Below are 18,697 nucleotides of genomic sequence, written 5' to 3'. Positions count from 1 at the left end.
CTTAACCCTGCATTGCTCCAGGAGAGGATTGTCTCCTGCTTAGTCTAATCAACTGTACGTCGCTCTGGATAAGAGCATCTGCCAAATGCCTTTAATGTAAGGTAATAATGTATGTGTGATCGGAAACAAAGTAAACATTTGCGGGGGATTTATGAAACAGGAGGAGACGCAGGGTTTTTTTTGTATTCACGTGTGTATGTTGATAAATAGCAATCAATCATGAACAAAAAGCGTGTGCACAAAATTCATAATTTGCATAAATTGACACCGCTAAAATACCGCTAAAGGACCACGGAAATCATTTTCATGCAATTTAAAGAAATGGCAGAGAAAATAAAACTTTGTCTTAAAATACTGTGTAGACTACACATGATCTGATTAAAAAGAAAATATCATTATATGACTGGGAGTGCTACAGCTACTTTGTAACATATCTTTGCAAACATGAAAATATATATTAAAACATATTTAGTTTACATCTTCTATGCCGGCGGCACGGATGGTGCAGTGGGTAACACTGCTGCCTCACAGCAAGGAGGTCCTGGGTTTGAATCCCCGTCGGCCGGGGCCTCTCTGTGTGGGGTCTGCATGTTCTCCCCCTGTTTGCGTGGGTTTCCTCCGGTTCGCCGGTTTCCTCCCACAGTCCAAAGACATGCAGGTTAGGCTGATTGGAGAGTCTAAATTGCCTGTAGGTATGAGTGTGTGAGTGAATGGTGTGTGTGCCCTGCGATGGACTGGCGCCCTGTCCAGGGTGTATTCCTGCCTTTCGCCCAATGTATGCAGGGATAGGCTCCAGCCCCCCTGCGACCCTGTTCAGGATAAGTGGGTTCAGACAATGGATGGATGGATGGATGGATCTTCTATGCCATGATGTTTTCTTAAACTTGAATGACGGTGTTTGTTGTTTATTCTGTTCAATGGCTCCAGTGTGTTGCACAAACTGAGAAGGAGGTGCCTGGATATGACGTAAGCCATGCTTTAATCTTCTATTAAATAAAGACATGTAAATGTAATGTAAATAGAGTTTAATGCTGTGTTCACGTCATATGGGAATGACCAAATTACTACCTTCCTACTGGGAAACAGTTCACGTCACCTCTGACATTAAACGGCAGGCAAAATACTCATAATCACATGAAGCGCATCAGCCACATGTCATGCCATTTCCATATCATGATGTTTGAACTTGAACTCGCCGTTATTGTTCTTTTGTGAGCCTCACCAAATAAATCGGCTTGGTCTTTGAAGGTACACTCTTTCCGAAGTAGGCTACGCCATGCCCCATACGTGTTTTATGGAATTTATATTCAATTCCACTTAAGCATTAATAAATCCATTTTAATGTTGAATCCTGTTTTGTTTTGATATGATATAATTATAATATCCAATTGTAATATAAAAATAATTTAGCCACTCTAAATCAAAATAACATTCACATTTATGGAATAATAAAATAACAAACCGTGTGCTTTAATTTCCGCGCACAACATCCGAAAATTCCCACATTATTTGTGGAAATGTATTTCCGATGAATTTATGGTGAATTTCGTTTGGCTCTCGTTTGCCCAAGGAGTGGAAGGCGGAGACACATGTGGATCGAATGAATGAGAGTGAATGAATCAGAAACCCGTCTACGGTGGTCACTGAGGGTAAGAAAAGGCGAAACGCGAGGGACTGAAACAGGAAACAGAGACAGAAAACACAATTGCAAAAGGGCACGAACATGACACTGTGATTGATGAAAAACGACTGAAGACATCCTGGGGAGGCCCCATCGGCAGGGGAGGCCCTGGGCCCCAATTGTTTTTTCTATATTGAAGCCAAAGGTGTTTTCATGGTCTTCCATGATTATTTTGTTGATTTCAAAACATCTACTTCTATTCGCCTTTATATAAAATAAATAATATCCATCCATCCATCATCCATCCATCATCACCCGCTTATCCGGAGTCGGATAAGCGTATAAAAATAATATAGGCACCAAAATAACATACACTACAAATTTGATAAATTCAGTGTTTAATGACTAGATAAACAAGACTTCATGGCATCCCAGTCAGATGGCTGGTAAATGTTAAGTCAATTTCCTGATTGTATGAGAGTGACTCAGTCTAGAGTTCAGAAGATTGAAATTCAAAAGATGAAATTTTATGGCATTAGAACCACTCCCTCTGAGGCATATACAATTTACATGAAAGATCACACTTTATTTCCAGATGAATGATAATAATATAAGCAGTGGCAAATAAAAATCAAAAATCGTAATTAATAATGGAATTGTGAAGTACTTTGGTATTTACTGATGGCCTATATACAACATTTCCTTGTAAGAATGTAAGATTTCCAACGATTAAATGTAAGTGAAAGTGAAAGTAAGTGCAAAAACTAATTCAAACTTGATTCTTCTCAATTATAGGAGATTTATTTATCATACCTGTGTAAATATTGATCCGATTTATAAAGATCACATCAGAAAGCAGAAGAACTTCAGAATGAATACCAAGAAGAGTTGTTTATCTAGTCATTTAATTCAGTTGTAGAATTGTTGCAATTGTTGCAACTGCCTGATTTAAATGGAATGTTCTGTCTTCAGCAGTTCCTGTGAATTCCAGTGAGTTCCTGGGTGCTCTTGATTCTTCATGTAACAAAGAAAGCCTTGGATTATCTTCATGCTTCTCAATTAGGATTATTTAGAAGTATAGAATAGTATTGTATTGAATTTATGAGTTATACAATCCGCCTCTCTTAAGATGTACAGGGGAAACTGATCTAAGAAAAACAAGGTCCTTCTTTACCCAAATTGGTACTAAAGACACATTGTAGGTTGTTTACAGCAGCAAACAAGGCTTTCTGACTCCTCCTTATGTCTTGTGTTCCACTCTCACTACAGTCACAGGACGGACACCAGGGCTCTAACTGCACTATGGTGAAGTTGTTTAATCAAAACAAACCAGTGCATAGTATCATCAACCAAGCAGCAAAAAAAAAAAAAAACTTGTTGAACTTGTTTAGCATATCAATGATTTGGGAAGCCCCAACTGCTCCCTGTTTTGGTATTTTAAAATGTTTTTTTTTAAGCTTCAAGTATTAGTAGAACTATTAGCTTACCAGCAGACAAATCCTTTGTTTTACACTCCTGAGAATGTACATCCTTAAAATTCCAAGATACTATTTGTTCATTCACCTCCAATTGTAAAAATGCTCTTGGCCTTATTACATTACCCACAACACCATATAATGAAAAATAATTCAATTATATTATTTAATATATAATATACTAATATAATAGTTTATAGAGAACACAAATGTTGCATTCATGCACATGATTTCTTTACTCGCATTTCTTCAACTGCATTGAATGTATTGCAACATGATACAATAAAACAAATACAAATTTTATTTTTATTTTGTATTTTTTATATAAAAGCACAATTAGCGGGATAGATTCAATATTAATTCATCAATGAAAATGTATTATATTGGATTTTTGTGCTTTTCAAACAAATATTTATTTACCATTTATATGTAATCAAATTCTCCTCATGGCAGAACATAATGGGAAGGAGTGGATATTGTGCCCCCTCCAGTGGCTAATTCAGGTACTGCTGCTCAGGGCTTCAGACTGCTGCCAATGATCTGGCAGAATATTAAGGGGAAGTAAATGGGCCATGAATACATTGGGTAAAATGGATTAATTAATCATGGGTAACGCTTTACTACTATATATTAGGAATGGTGTCGAAAAACATAATCAGTACATGTCATTTTATTGTATTAAGGTGTAATCAGGGTTACTATTCTTGAACTATTTCTACTACAGGCATAATCACGAAGTATCTTTCTACTAAGTAGAAGTGGAAGATTTTTTTCTCACTGAAAAGATTTTCTGCTTTTGAGTGGATACAGATTATTATGGCGCTGCTTGGCATGCATAGAGATACAATGGAGGCACAGTCAAAACACAGGACAAATCCCTTTCAAAATGGACAATATCTCCAGAAATTAGCATTCTGCATTGTGTGAGACGGGTGCGTGGGGGTTGGACCCAAAATGTACGACTCAGAAACAATAGTAATATAAAGACCCCTCAGGGCTTTATTCGGGACGAATCCCAGGAGAGTAGTCAACACAAGCAAAGTCCATACACGTAGATCCAGCCAAACAAAAAGTAAACAAACAAAAAGCACGGTGCCGAGGGAAGAGGCAAACTCGTAGTCGGTAGACGTGCAGGGAGGTCCGGTAGCAGGAGAGCTGTCAGCGGGGCAGATGAACAGACGGACGGCAGGCAGAGGCGTAGTCGTGGACGAAGCGGGAGTCGAAACCATGAAACAATCAGCGAAGCAAAAGTACAAAAACGGTAGGCAAGGACGAAGTCAAAAAACAAACGATGGTCACAAAACAGAAATCAATAAACAATGGTCGGTAAACAGGCGTGGATCGTAACGTGTAATCAAACAGTAAATAATGCTCAAGCGTTGCGTGGTAAACAGAGGCAGACAATTTCGCAGTGAACAGTTGCGCGACTGGGCTATAAATGAAGGTGTAGACAGGTGTAGACAATTAGTTAGAGCGTAGCAAGGAAATGGAAAACAGGTGCGATGGATGACAAGTTTAACAAGGAGATTAGTAATCGTTAGTAATAAACCTATCCTGCCCTAGCATTAGTAAATTAGTAAATGACATGCACGAGAAACGTAAGGTAACATGAACACATGATTAGTCTTGTTAGTTTCTACCCAATCCTGATCTAGCGTTAGTAGTTTTAGTAAATAGACAAATAGAAACACTAGGGGAGTGAAGGACAGAACGAGAGAGAGAGAGAGAGAGAGAAAAGGCGGAACGCAAGGTTTGCGGAAAAACATGTAAAAGTGTATGCATAACAACGACCAGTTAACGTAACAATAAACATGCATCGAAACATAACACAAAGCGAAACTAAGACGATAATCACTCAACATAACCAGGTAATATAATCGTAACGAAACATAACTAGACAACATGACGAACCTAGACTAACATAATACATGATAAGACACTACGTGACTAAGACAACATGAATAAACATAAATCAACATAAAACATGGCGAGACAGACCTGAAACGTGACATTGTGTTTGTTTTCTATGCTATGTCTCGGCAGTTAAAAAAAAAAGGACATTTGGAGACTTGTTCATATTCATAAACGTACTCAATAATAATAAATATATTTAGATGTTCACTGATATAAAATGGGGTCACATCAATTAAAATGCCCTCTATATTGAAGCCAAAGGTGTTTTCACGGTCTTCCTCAGACATATTCACTTGAGAATACTGGAGCGGCCAGAAAGACGAGAGATTCTTTGGAAGTCATCTATTTTGACGTAGGCATAGCAAAAATCTTTTGTTTTGTAAAACGTCAACCTTTTTGGCCAGAAACAGTCTCAGCATGTATATTAAGTGCTACTGCTTTGTGACTCAGGCAAAACAATTCTGTGTTGTTTTATGCAAGCGTAACAAACGTTACATCATTTGAAATGTAATGTCATTAGATACAATTCTTCAGTCATTATTTCAATACCATACCACTAGCCGGTTCTAGGCAGAGCTGAAGCTATACTGTATTTTCTGCTCACAGATGGGGATAGAAAGGGCTTAAGGGGATAACAAAGATATCAATTAAATTGCTGAATTTGTTCATAGCCTGAGCAACCTGTTGAATCACTTCATCAAAATGTACAACTCACAACCTGATTAAAAGTGAGAAAGTAACAACAAATACTCATGAACTCTAAAAACGAGTTTCAACTACCTCAACTACAAGACAAGGTTAAAGACATCAAATATATCAACCATCAGGCCTCAACAACCATTATCTATAACAGGAGTCCTTGCTCCTGGTCCAGGAGAGCTGCAGGGTGTGCTGGCTCACTCAGCACTTAATTGATTAATTAAGGCAGGTAGTTACAGTTAACTCGCCTCACCTGATTTCTCTGCTCTGAATTTGATGCTGATATTAAGGTGAAAACAAAAAGAAAACATTATGATTTCCGCTTTTTGCCTATCAATCTACACTCAGTAACCAACAATGACAAAGTGAAAACATGTCTTTAAAAAGTTTAGCAAATTTATTAAAAATCATAAACTGAAATCTCTCATTGATAAATACAATTATCATTTATTTATTCAGTATTTTGAAGAAGCCTCTTTGGCAGCAATTACAGCTTTGAGTCTTCTTGGGTAAGTACAAGTCTCTACAAGCTTTGCACTGTAGCACACTTGTATTTTGGCAGTTCATCCATTCTTCCTGGCAGATCCTTTCAAGCCCCATCACATTGGATGGGAAGCGTCTGCCATCTTCAGGTCTCTCCACAGAGGATCTATGGGGTCCAAGTCTGGGCTATGGCTGGGCCACTCAAGGACAGACAGAGACTTGTCCCGAAGCCAGTCCAGAGTTGTCTTGGCTTATGCCATTTCTCCAGTCTGCACTCTGGAGCAGGTTTCCTTCAATGTCCTTTCTGTATTTGGCTGCATTCATCCTCCCCTCAATTCTGACTAGTCTCCCTGCTGCTGAGAAGCACCTCCATAGCATGATGCTGCCATCACTGTGCTTCACCATAGGGATGGTATTCTGTTCAGTGCAGAGTTCAATGTATGTCTCATCAGACCAGATCATCTTGCAAGAGGGCTGTCACATGCCTTTTACTCAAGAGTGGCTTCCGTCTAACCACTCTACCATAAAGGCCTGAGTGCTGCTGAGATGGTCTTCCGTCTGGCAGGTTCTCCCATCTCTGCAGAGGACATCCGAAACTCTGTTAGAGTGACCTCCCTGACCAAGGCCCTTCTTCTCTGGTTAGTCCTGATGGTGCCAATCTTTTTCCATTTCATTATTATTAAGGTCACTGTTCTCCTGGGAACACTCACAGCTTCAGAAATGGTTTTATACCCTTGTTCTGATCCATGTCTCACCACAATTTTATTGCAGAGGTCTCAAGAGATAATTAAAGCAAACTAGATGAACCTGGTCAAAATTTGGAGTGCCAGAGCAAAGGGTCTGGACACTTATCTGGAAACATTTCTAGACATGTTTTCACTTTGTCCTTATGGGTTATTAAGTGTGGATTGATTGGCAAAAATTGCCAATTGCTAAATCTACAACACAATACAACTTTGTTGTCGTCGCTCTGGATAAGAGCGTCTGCCAAATGCCAATAATGTAATGTAATGTAACAATAAAGTGTGCAGAAAGTGAAGGGGTCTGATACTTTCTGAAGCCACTGTGTTGGTACCCTTTATAGAAATAGAGGAAAAAGACTGCTTATACATTAATAACCAACGTGGATCATAATCTATATTTCATGTTTAAACATAAGGGACAAATGTTGTTGAAATTATATATTCATGTGATTATTTCATTATTAATTACTTATCATATTATTAATTGCTTATCCTTTACTAATTTCTTATACTATTATTGGTTGCTTATGCTGAAATGATCCAGAGTATACACACTTATTAAAGTGTCATAACTTGCTTTGTGCTACTCAATATTATTTTCTGTCACTGTGCGAGTGGAGATGTCTCTCCCTGTCTGTACCATGGGCCTCCAAGGCCACGGCCATTAACTGTGTGTACTGATTTATCTTGTCTTGGTGTCTGAGAGCCTGCAGAACCAAAAACAGAATACCTCATGACGGAAGCTACTATGGAGATTATCTTCCTAGAAGTAGGGAGTTAAAACAAGATAAAATAGATTATTCTCAGACGCGCAAGTTAAATGCACAGGCCCCTGCGTATACGTCATGCTGGAATGTTTTGAGAACATGCATCTGCATGACGTACCTTGAAGGGGACGATATGAAAAAACAATCTATAGTAAGGAGAAGAGCGGTGGATTGTCTCTGAATATTGATTATCAGAAATATTAATGAATACTAATGAAGGGGCGTACATTTGTTACGCTCTGTGCCTACATATATCCAGACAAAGGTCCTGGAACCTTTGTCCTTGTTTTTGCATGTAACTTGGACCCTATGCGCATAGTAAAGATTGGATTTTATTTACTGTCTCTGAGTGTTTTCTTACAGGAATAAATTAAAATTCCCCCCACAACAAATATTTACTTTTATTTCAATGAATTTACTCTCATGTTTCCATGTTTTTTCTGTCTTTTTTCTGAAAATCAAAGTTCAAAAATTAACCCCTAACTAAATTAATCAATAAATCAATAAATACAATCAAACACAGTGAAATTTGACTTTTATTCAATTGAGTTAATCTCAGTCTAAAGGAAACGTATTATGTAAAAATGAGGCAACAAGCATGCAAAATCCCTTTGTCAGCCATCAGCATAAAAAAGGCCAATGAACTGTCACTTCAGAAGATACAGATGGTAAATGATTAATGATAAATGGATACACATACCACTTACCAGTGTAAGGGCAATAATAAAAAGGAGTAAGTCATATGGAATGGTTGCAAACCTGCCAGGAAGAGGCTGCAATTACATATTATACCTATGGACAGTAAGGAAGAGTCTGAAGAAGGCAATAAGTAATCCAAGGATCAAGAATTGGAGAGACTGGTTGTGGGTCTTGGGGTCACCAAATCTCAAAAAGAACAATAAAATGGCATCTCCAAACTGAAAAAAGCTTTGGAAGGGTGGTAGACAGCCCTTACTGAGCACAATAAACAAAACTAAGCATCTTGGCAAACCTCATTGGAATTATGACTGGAAGAGAGTGCTGTGGTCAGATGAGACCAAAACTGAATGGTGGCAAAATGGGATTCATACAAGGAGAAGCAATGCATAGCTACTGTTAAATATGGCAGTGGGTCATTGATGTTTTGGAGATGTTTTGCTGCCAGCACTCCAGGGGCACTATTTAAGATAAATGGCACAATTAATTCAACAAAGTACCAGAAAATATTTGAGGGAAATTATTATTTTATTTGAAAAATGTAGGACCTTGTTTGAGTTCATTAATAAAGCGCACGACTTTACACACGTTGGAAAATAAAGCACAAATAAAGCAGAACAAATTGATGAAAAACTTAATGCTGGCTATGATAGAAAGGTGTCAGAACACAGTCTGTGTATGGGGCTGCATAGCTGCAGATCAGAGATCGGGTCAGAGTGCCCATGCTGACCCTTGTCCACCGCTGAAAGCGCCTACAATGGGTGTACGTGAGCGTCAGAACTGGACCATGGAACAATGGAAGAAAGTGGCCTGATGAATCACATTTTCTTTTGCATCAGGTGGATGGCCGGGTGTGTGTGCGTTGTTCACCTGGGGAAGGGATGGCACCAGGATGCACTATGAGAAGAAGGCAAGCCGGCAGAGGCAATGAGATGCTCTGGGCAATGTTCTGCTGGCCAACCTTTGGTTCTGGCATTCATGTGGATCTTCCTTTGACATGTACCACCTGCCTAAACATTGTTGCACACGGCAAGGTACACCCCGTTAGAGGACAAGCTTTCCGATTATGACGAAGAAATACAACCTTACAGTTTTGAACCTGAATTTACAGAGGAAGAATCGCGTGAGTGAGAGAGCCAGACAGCAGAGGACGATATCAAAACGCTTGCTCCACTGCAGCCATCGCCATCAGATGCTCAGGGAACAAATCTATATTGTAATTAATGACAGGGGCTCCACTATCGCCATCACGTCATGTTCGATGGCAGTGTCAAGGTTTGAGAATCGCTGAAGTTCATTCCCATATAGTGAATGTAATTTAATGATTTAATAATAAAAAAATGTAGTTGTGTCTTCTTATTTAATTCCATACAAATTATAAAGTGGGTGGCTATTCACATCGCCTACGTCACAGGTGTCAAACTCCAGTCCTGGAGGGCCACAGTGTCTGCTGGTTTTTGGGATGTTCTCGGCACCTGAGGTTCATTCAATTCATTGATTGGCTAAAGACACACCTTGTTCTCAAGGCCTTCATTGACAGCTGATTGGACGGAAACCCCAAAAACCTGCAGACACTGCGGCCCCCTGAGAATTCAGTTTGAAACCCCTGGCCTACGTCATCACAGTCTGTAATTTAGCTAGCTAGCAAGCTAGCCCCAGTCTTTCAAAAGAATTATGAGCGATTGGAGCAATCTAGTTAGCTAGCTAAATTAGCTGGCTACAACTGAACCAGAGCATCATTGCTTTATCTAATGAGTGAAAACAGCATAGCTGTCGACATCCAATGAAAAGTGAGCTTGCAAAACACAACAGGAAGCTATGCTGTCAGATTTATTGATGATGGTGATGGCTACAATGGAGCTAGTAGAATGTCAACATGATGGCTGATGGCGATTGTTGAAGTTGATGGCTGCAGTGGAGCCGTGCCGTAGCTAACATCACGGTATTTTCGCTGGAGAATAATGTGATCGCCTGGATGGGTGGCTGTCCATAAACCAGTCTCTGCATTCAAGGGTGGAGTTTGAGTGCCCGTTACCTTCTGGGAAACACAGGCTGGAGATTCAAGCCAAACTGGACATGTTTGTTTTCAGAAGTTTTGCCCCATATTTAGGAAACTGCTGACAGTGATTAGGGGCGGCCTGTAGCGTAGTGGTGAAGGTAAATGACTGGGACACGCAAGGTTGATGGTTCTAATCCCGGTTTAGCCACAATAAGATCTGCACAGCCGTCGGACCCTTGAGCAAGGCCCTTAACCCTGTATTGCTCCAGGGGAGGATTGTCTCCTGCTTAGTCTAATGAACTGTACGTCGCTCTGGATAAGAGTGTCTGCCAAATGCCAATAATGTAATGTAATGATTTTAAAAATGCCGACACAAAATTTTAGCATTTAACCCAAATAAGCTCAACTGAAAAAAACATGACATCGCTCCTTTAATGAAGTTCCAAACAGCCAGCGGAGAATGGGCATACCCCTATAGTCAGGTTCCTCCCAAGATTCCTCGGCAAGTTTTTTCTTGCCAGGGTCAAAGAGTTTTTCGCCCCATAAGAGAGTTGTATTCTATTTGGGGGCTCAGGGCTAATATGATTTTTAAATTATTATTATTTTATCCAAAACAGCTTACAATTGATGAGACTAAGCAGGGGCCAACCCCCCTGGAGCAATGTGGGTTAAGGGCTGCAAGATCCCAACAGCTACCCTGATTGAATGGCTACGCTGGGGCTTGAACCACCAACCTCTCAGGTCCCAGTCAAGCACCTTAACCACTTAACCACTATGATCAGCAGTTTTCTCCAAGAGATCCAAATTGGGCAGAAACGGGGGAAAGATCATTTGTTTAAAAGGCTCAAGAACTTTATCTACACTTGAGTAATGGTATGTTCCAGCATCTATCACAAGAGAGCACAGTGTTTCTCAGGTTTCAGTTTACACTCTTCCACATATTTCTTTTTAAACTCATTAAATTCCTCTGCTTTTTTTCGAGCATCATCATATTTCATGGTCAATTCATTCATTTGTCTTTCATAGTTTTCTGTCATTTCTTGTTTTTCTTTTTCTGCTCTTTCCCTCCTGGCCTGATCTTCCTTCTTTCTCTTCTGGATCTCTTCTTCTTGCTCCCTCTTCAATTCCTCCTGCAGCCTGGCCAGCATTTTTCTCTCGCATGTTTCATGTTTCTCTACTTTTTGTTGCTGCTCTTGCATCTTTCTTGTCATCTCTTTCATCTCCTCTTCATGTTTTTCCTGCAGCTGCTCTTTCTCTCTCAGTATTCTCTCACATTGTTTCTTTATGGCAAATTCTGCCTCCTGGAACATCTCATTGGTGTAGCAGCCTCCTCCGTTCTTCTGCACCATCATGTCTATCTTATCCAGCAGCTCAGAGACTTGGGTGATGTTGGTCACGGCATTATTATTGAAGACATGAAACCTATTTCCACAGTCTTGAATCAGATTTTGGATTGTAGCGTCACCTCTTTGAATGTAACTTTCAATGGATTCATTTTTAAGATCATCCCCTCTTGTGAACACAACTATGGTAAACCTTTCAACCGCATTACCAAAGGTACTCTTAATGATCTGCACTGTCTCCTTCTCTTCCTGTGTGATTCTCCCAATTGCTAGCACTATGAGAAACACATGAGGTCCTGGGGCCGAATAGGAGATGCATTTGGCTATTTCCTGCTGGACCACCTCATTAGATACTTCTGTGTCAAAGAGACCCGGTGTGTCAACTACAGCAACACGCCTGCCAGCAACTTTCCCTACTCTTTTCTCACAGCAGGCAGTCACTGATGTCATACTGGACCGAGACAGGAACTCCTCCTTCTGCAGTATGGTGTTTCCTGTGGCACTTTTCCCACTTCCTGTCTTCCCCACGAGCACAATCCTCACACAGTCAGAGCTCTGATCTGCAAAATGAAGAATCAGTGTGAAATTTCAAGAAATGAAGAGAATCATAAAAAGACTCAGACTGTGGGCCCTATGTTCATAGTTAGGTGTCTAGTTAGTGTGTGCATGGTCAGATGTACTTTTGCTAGTTTCAGGGCAAGTAGTTTAAGCGCAAAGTACAGCACAAGGTTCAAATGCCACCTTCCATTCCCTTTAAAGCCAACTGCATTTGCCCCTTGGTGGGTTTAGAAAGAAGTGGAACAGACAGGATCACCTCTGAGATAAAAGACATGCACCTGCACGAGTCCTTTACAATTGTTTGAATTGTATAATGTGGTACTCATTTGTTTTTGTTTCTGATTTGTTGTGACAAGTTTAGGATAGAGCTCTGCATATTCTGGAGCTATTTGTGGATTCCTTAATTCCAGCAGCCAATTAAGACATTGAGAACAAGGTGTGCGGACTATCAATAACTTAAATAAATCACTGGTGCCAAAACATTTAATACTGGGAACCAACAGAAACCACTGCCAACCCAAGAGCCGACACTGTGCCCTTCCACTAAACCCGGAGAGACTGAGGCCCTCCAGTACTGGAGTTAAACCCATAGACACTGAGGCCCTCCAGTACTGGAGTTAAACCCACAGACACTGAGTACCTCCAGTACTGGAGTTAAACCCACAGACACTGAGTACCTCCAGTACTGGAGTTAAACCCACAGGCACTGAGTAACTCCTGTACTGGAGTTAAACCCTGCAGATACTGTGAGAGTGATTGTGAAAGTGAAAGTGGTTTGTTTTCATGATTATTATCACAAGTTATTCATTTGATGCCAGAACACAGAGATTGCTGATACAAGACAAACCACTGCTTTAAAAGGACCTTGCATTTTTTAAGGTCAATTGAAGTAAGATACTTTTTTTCTGAAAACCATAGGTGCCTAAATTATTGGCACCTCTAAGAATTATTGCAAATACAATCAAACAAAGTGAAATAGGGTGGCCTGTAGCGTAGTGGTTAAGGTAAAGGACTGGGACACGCAAGGTCAGGGGTTCTAATCCCGGTGTAGCTACAATAAGATCCGCACAGCCGCTGGGCCCTTGAGCAAGGCCCTTAACCCTGCATTGCTCCAGGGGAGGATTGTCTCCTGCTGAGTCTAATCAACTGTACGTCGCTCTGGATAAGAGCGTCTGCCAAATGCCTATTAATGTAATGTAATGAAATTGGCCGTACAATTTTTTTTTTTAATTCAACAAAGTACCATGACATTTTGGCTGAAAACCTTATAAAGACTCCAGCAACCGGCCACTCTCATTAATTCACATCAATATTAAAATCATCAATAAGTGGTGTGAATAGAAACTGTCACACCACTTATTGTCCACTCTGATCAAACAGGATTCATTAAAGGCACTCGTATAACAATACCTGCAGGCTATTCAACTTCATACAACACGCAACCCAGAACAAAAGGGACACAGTCATCGCCTCATTAGATGCTGAAAGAGTAAACTGGACATTTCTATTCACTATATTGAAAACTTTTCGGTTCGGAGCAACATTTATCAACTGGACACTGTACAAACTCACCAATGGCCAGTGTCAACAACTAATGGACATCAGCAAGTTTTGTCTTACAAAGGGGGACCAGGCAAGGATGCCCACTCACTCCCTCTTTATTTGCCATCTTTATAGAACCCCTTGTTGCTGCAATATGACAAAATAATATCCAAGGAATACCAACTCTAAATAAATACACCCCACAAAATCAGTTTCTATGCCGATGATATTCTAAGGTATTTACAGAATCCACAAACTTCCCAACAGGAAACAATCAAAGTAATAAATTAATTCTATAAATGATCAGACTTCTACCACTTTGCAATGAGAGCTGGAACTTGGCAACCCAAACATCACTCATCCCCTCAACCACTGACACTTTTAAATACCTACATATGTTTCCTAAGAGTCAATGCAATATCCTACTAAAATGTTGAATATCAATTTGCTCTATTGTGTACCTGTCAGTTGTTTCGTTTCATCACAGTTTGTTTCCCATTTGTTCTTTCATTGTTCCCTTCCCTCTCTCATCTCATAATTGTAATTAAAAAATAAAATCTAAGCATTTATCAGTTCTCAACAAGGGGATCCCTTTCTTTTATTTTTACCTTCCATTTTCTGTGGTTTTCTTGTCAGCTGTGGCTTCTGCTTCTTCTCCATCTTCTGTTGAGTCCTCATCAGTGAGCCCTCCATCCCTCCAAGTGCAGATTTTGGCTCCTGGAATATCTTACATCTGATGAAACCTCCTCTATTCTCCTCCACCATCTGCTCTATTTTCTTCATTAGTTCAGCAGCCTGGGTGAAGTCAATCCTGTCTGTGTTCAATTTCAGACACCTTCCACTGCACATTTGGATAACTTTATAAATAGAATCCATAAAAGCTCTTTTACTCCCCTGAGTGGTCAGTACTACTGAGTACCTAAAGGCCTCAGCACTGAAAAAGCCCAGGACTCTCTCAAGACTATTTCTATCACTTTCTTTAAACCCCCCTTTCTGCAGCACTAGCAGAAGTGCATGAGGACCTGGGGCAGACAGGGTCACACATCTCTCTATCTGATCGAATAATTTCCTGACAGGGAGCTGAGGGTCCAGTAAATCTGGAGTGTTGATCAGAGCCACAGGCCTCCCATTCACCAGACCTTGTGCTCTCTCACACTGATCTTTTACTGAAAGCACCTCTTCCCTCAGGATGGCATTTCCCACTTTACTCTTCTCTTCTCCAGACCTCCCCAGCAGCACAATCCTCAGCTCAGACACTGCAAAGTAGGAGACATTTTGTTTCTGTAAGACAAACACTTACAACTAATCTACAAATTTCCATTTCTCTTCTGAATGGTAAACCACAGCATCACTGAATGAATAAACCACTAAAAAGAAAAAAAATGTAATACAAGTAAAGACATTTTAGACCCTGACTGTTTTTTAAAGAATAGGCCTAGCTTATAAATATTCCGTAAGCATTCAATTCTACAGGTCACAAACAACAAGGTCGACAGTTGTGCAGCAGGATCAGTCATTTGCCATTTCAGAAGAAGGCCGAGGTTCTCAAAAGTTGATTTGATCAAAATGGCGTTGTGGAAATTAAAAGGGAAACTAATCTATTTCAAGCTGCGCCATTCAAGTATTGCAAACAATGTAGCCTGTGTCCTAATAAACACAGTTACTCATGAGCCAAATAAGATCCAAAGAATTCTCATTAAAATATCTGTCTAATGGTGCTGTGTGTGTGCGCGTGTGTGCACGCGTGCGTAGGTAATATGTGTTTGCGTGCACATGCCTCCATCTTGGTTGGCATTTTTTGTCAGTGGAAGGCCCATTAAAAAATCTTGCACCGGGGCCCATCCTAAATAGCTGTCGCCACTGGCTTCAAGTAAACCTGACGCACACAACTTGTTCGACAATAATCTCTCCAACGGAAGTTGCGACAGGAAGCGCTGAGAAATATGAGAAGATTAAACCTTTTTTTATGTATGCTGTGTATGTAACTCCCCTTGACACTGAATTTTTTATTTTTTTAAATTTGTCAGAATGCATAATATGATCTATGCAATGGATTATATGTAGGAAAGTAGTTATCATTTTGAATCTGTAACAATATAGACCAAGTAATTGCTATATATTACATATTACATCCTTGCTATTTTTTAAATTGTTTATGTACAAATGAACCAACATGACATTCTGCTGCCTGTTCAAAAAAAAAAAAAAAAAACGATGCTGGTTTGAAGAGAACCATCAGATTGATCAAAGCTGACAGGAAGGTGATAGTAACGCAAATAACCACACATTACAACAGTGCTATGCAGAAAAGCATCTCTGAACACACAACGCATCATAACTCTAAGTGGATAGGCTACAGCAGTAGAAGTCCAAAAAATAAGTATAATAAATACCTAATAGTGCTCACTGAGTGTATATTATGTAATACACGACTGAGAAAATGAGATAAAAGAGGGATTTATTTAGGGAAGATCTCAGTCCATATTGTCGGTCTAGGGGCGACATGGCTCAAGCAGTAAGAGCAGTCGTCTGGCAGTCGGAGGGTAGCTGGTTTGATCCCCTGCCTGGGCTGTGTCGAAGTGTCCCTGAGCAAGACACCTAACTCCCACATGCTCCTGATGAGCTGGTCGGCGCCTTGCATGGCAGCCAATCGCCGTCGGTGTGAGTGTGTGTATGAATGGATATCAATTGTACAGCGCTATTGTACAGCGCTATATAAATACCAACATTTATTTTATTTATTTAGTCAGTCTGTCTAGGGAAACTGGTTGTATGTAATTGTTCTGCACAGTCCAGCTCAGGTTCTTCTATGCTACTCTTCAGTCATATACAATAAAGGGATTTAGGAAATACTTTCATTCCCCACGCAAGGTCATTGTAGACTGCATTTCTGACTAGCTTATTTTGTCCGTAACACACAAACAACATTCCCTTCAAGTAAACCTGACTTGTACAACTCGCTCGACTATGCTCTCTCCAGCGGATGTTGCGACAGGAAGCGCTGAGAAATATTAAAAGATTAAACTTTTTTTCTTTATGCATGCTGTGCATGTAACTCCCCTTGACTTTCAATCATTTAAAATATAATTTTCACCAGAATGTATAATACGGTGTATGCAATGGATTATATGTCTGAAAGTAGTTCTAATTTTGAATCTGTAACAATATAGACCTATTGCTATTATTACATTTTACATTGTGAATTCCTTGCTACTTTTTAAATTGTTCATGTACAAAGGTACCAATCTCCCCCAACATGACCTAACTTTTTCCAGATGTATATCTTTACTTTTCAAACCAGCATCATTTTGAGAAAACAGGCAGGTTTTTTCTTTCGCATATCCCTGGTTTTGTGCAACACTATCAGGCAAGCTCCAACAGCTCCTTGTTGGGTCATTAAAAGCATGTATTAAAAGAGCTGCAGGTAGAGAACCATCAGGTTGTTGCTGTGGAATATTTAGATATGAAGCCAGTGGTCAAATGCCATTTGCCATTCTGAGAACGCAACTTCTAACAATTCTAAGAAAAACAACAATATATTCATGAAACTCCAGTTGTAAATCTGTTATTGGCCTCATGACATTAACTACTCTTATGAAATATAATATTTATTGTATAAATAAAACAAATACAAATAACTGGAATTTCATTTAATTATGAATTCAACATTTTCCCACGTCTCCTCACTTGTAACTAATTTACAAATAAAATACCCTCTCCTCCATTCCTCATCGGAATGTTAAACCACAGCATCACACAATGAATAACCCACTAAAACGTTCAAATAAAAAAACTGAAAGAAGTCACTTAAAGAAGTCACATTTTAAACCTTAATGGGTTTTTAAAAGAGTAGGCCTATCTTATAGATATTCTGAAAGAAAATAATCTTGTTTTAAATATTTACGAATTTTCAGGATTTCAATTGTTTGCATTTCATTCCACAGGTAAAAAAACAAGTCAGCAGTTGTTTAACTACTCACTGGGATCAGTCGAACTGGCCATTTCAGAAGAAGAACGCGTTCTCAACAGTTGATGCTCAAAATGGTGCTGTGAAAATTAAAGGTGAAAGTAAAATATTTAAAGCTGCGCCATCCGAAAAAAAACAAGCACAGGCTAAGCCCCACACAATTAAGCTACATCTCTCTGGAAATAACAATACCATCAGCATATCAGTTTGCTGGAAATACATTTATAAAATATGAATTTAATTTAGGACATAGGCCTACTTTAATTCTCAACGTATGGTAATTGTAGACTGCATCCTCGACTGCACAGGACGCGCTACAACTTGCTCGACAATGCGCTCCCCAGGCGAATAGCGGAAGTTCGAGAGGGAGCGCCTAAAAATATAAAAATGTGAAACTTTTTCTTCATGCATGTTATCTATGTGACTCATTGTCTTGGAATCATTTAAAATGAGCCAGTGAATGTATAATACGGTCTTTGCAATAGACAACTAATAATTTGTAACAATTTATGAGAAGTCTATTTCTAACATTATAGAAATTAACGTAAGTAACATGCGCATTTTTTTGAACTATGGGAGCTGCAATGACAATTGTTACATGTGCATATTACAGTGAATGGGCTTCATAAAAAATGTGCTGCCATCGAAGCAGGTTTGGTCGTCGGAAAAAGTTTTTGCGCGAGTTCAGTAAAAAACGCTCCCGTAAATCTTCGACAGTAATTGTGATTAGTTGTTTAAGTTTACAAACATATGTAATTTTCTCAACACATCTAGTGACTAAATGATAGCATAGGTTTCAAGTTTCATAGTAGCAAGTCATGGATTCCAGCCTGGGAGAAGTGACAGGACAGAAAGGAGGGACGGAAGTAACGTCCTATGGAGGGGCAAAA

The 18,697-nt window shown here is 39.6% G+C and overlaps 1 protein-coding gene across 2 annotated transcripts; it reads right to left on the bottom strand.

Annotated features, from left to right (window-relative positions):
• Positions 1 to 10,384: 10,384 nt before the first annotated feature.
• Positions 10,385 to 18,107, bottom strand: LOC133113920 (GTPase IMAP family member 4-like). Of its 2 annotated transcripts, XM_061223075.1 has the most exons (4): positions 18,067 to 18,107; positions 17,821 to 17,887; positions 14,449 to 15,096; positions 10,385 to 12,300 (listed from the first exon to the last, which is right to left on the bottom strand). In XM_061223075.1, the coding sequence occupies exons 2-4, from the start codon at positions 17,840 to 17,842 to the stop codon at positions 11,288 to 11,290; spliced, it is 1,683 nt and encodes a 560-aa protein (XP_061079059.1). In that variant the 5' UTR covers positions 17,843 to 17,887; positions 18,067 to 18,107; the 3' UTR covers positions 10,385 to 11,287. The 2 variants fall into 2 exon arrangements, with proteins under 2 accessions (XP_061079059.1, XP_061079060.1); XM_061223076.1 differs by having other exon boundaries at positions 17,821 to 18,093.
• Positions 18,108 to 18,697: the final 590 nt, after the last annotated feature.

Source organism: Conger conger, chromosome 16 (assembly GCF_963514075.1).
Source record: "Conger conger chromosome 16, fConCon1.1, whole genome shotgun sequence".
NCBI lineage: Eukaryota > Metazoa > Chordata > Actinopteri > Anguilliformes > Congridae > Conger > Conger conger.
The sequence above is the reverse complement of the archived record's forward strand: the minus strand, read 5'-3'. Positions and strand labels throughout refer to the sequence as shown.

Coding starts and splice junctions, on each gene's coding strand:
- LOC133113920 (XM_061223075.1), bottom strand. CDS start 17,842: ATGGCCAGTTCGACTGATCCCA. Junction 15,097..17,820: donor GGCCAGTTCGACTGATCCCA/GTGAGTAGTTAA, acceptor CCTACTTTGCAG/TGTCTGAGCTGAGGATTGTG. Junction 12,301..14,448: donor AAAACCACAGAAAATGGAAG/GTAAAAATAAAA, acceptor TTCATTTTGCAG/ATCAGAGCTCTGACTGTGTG.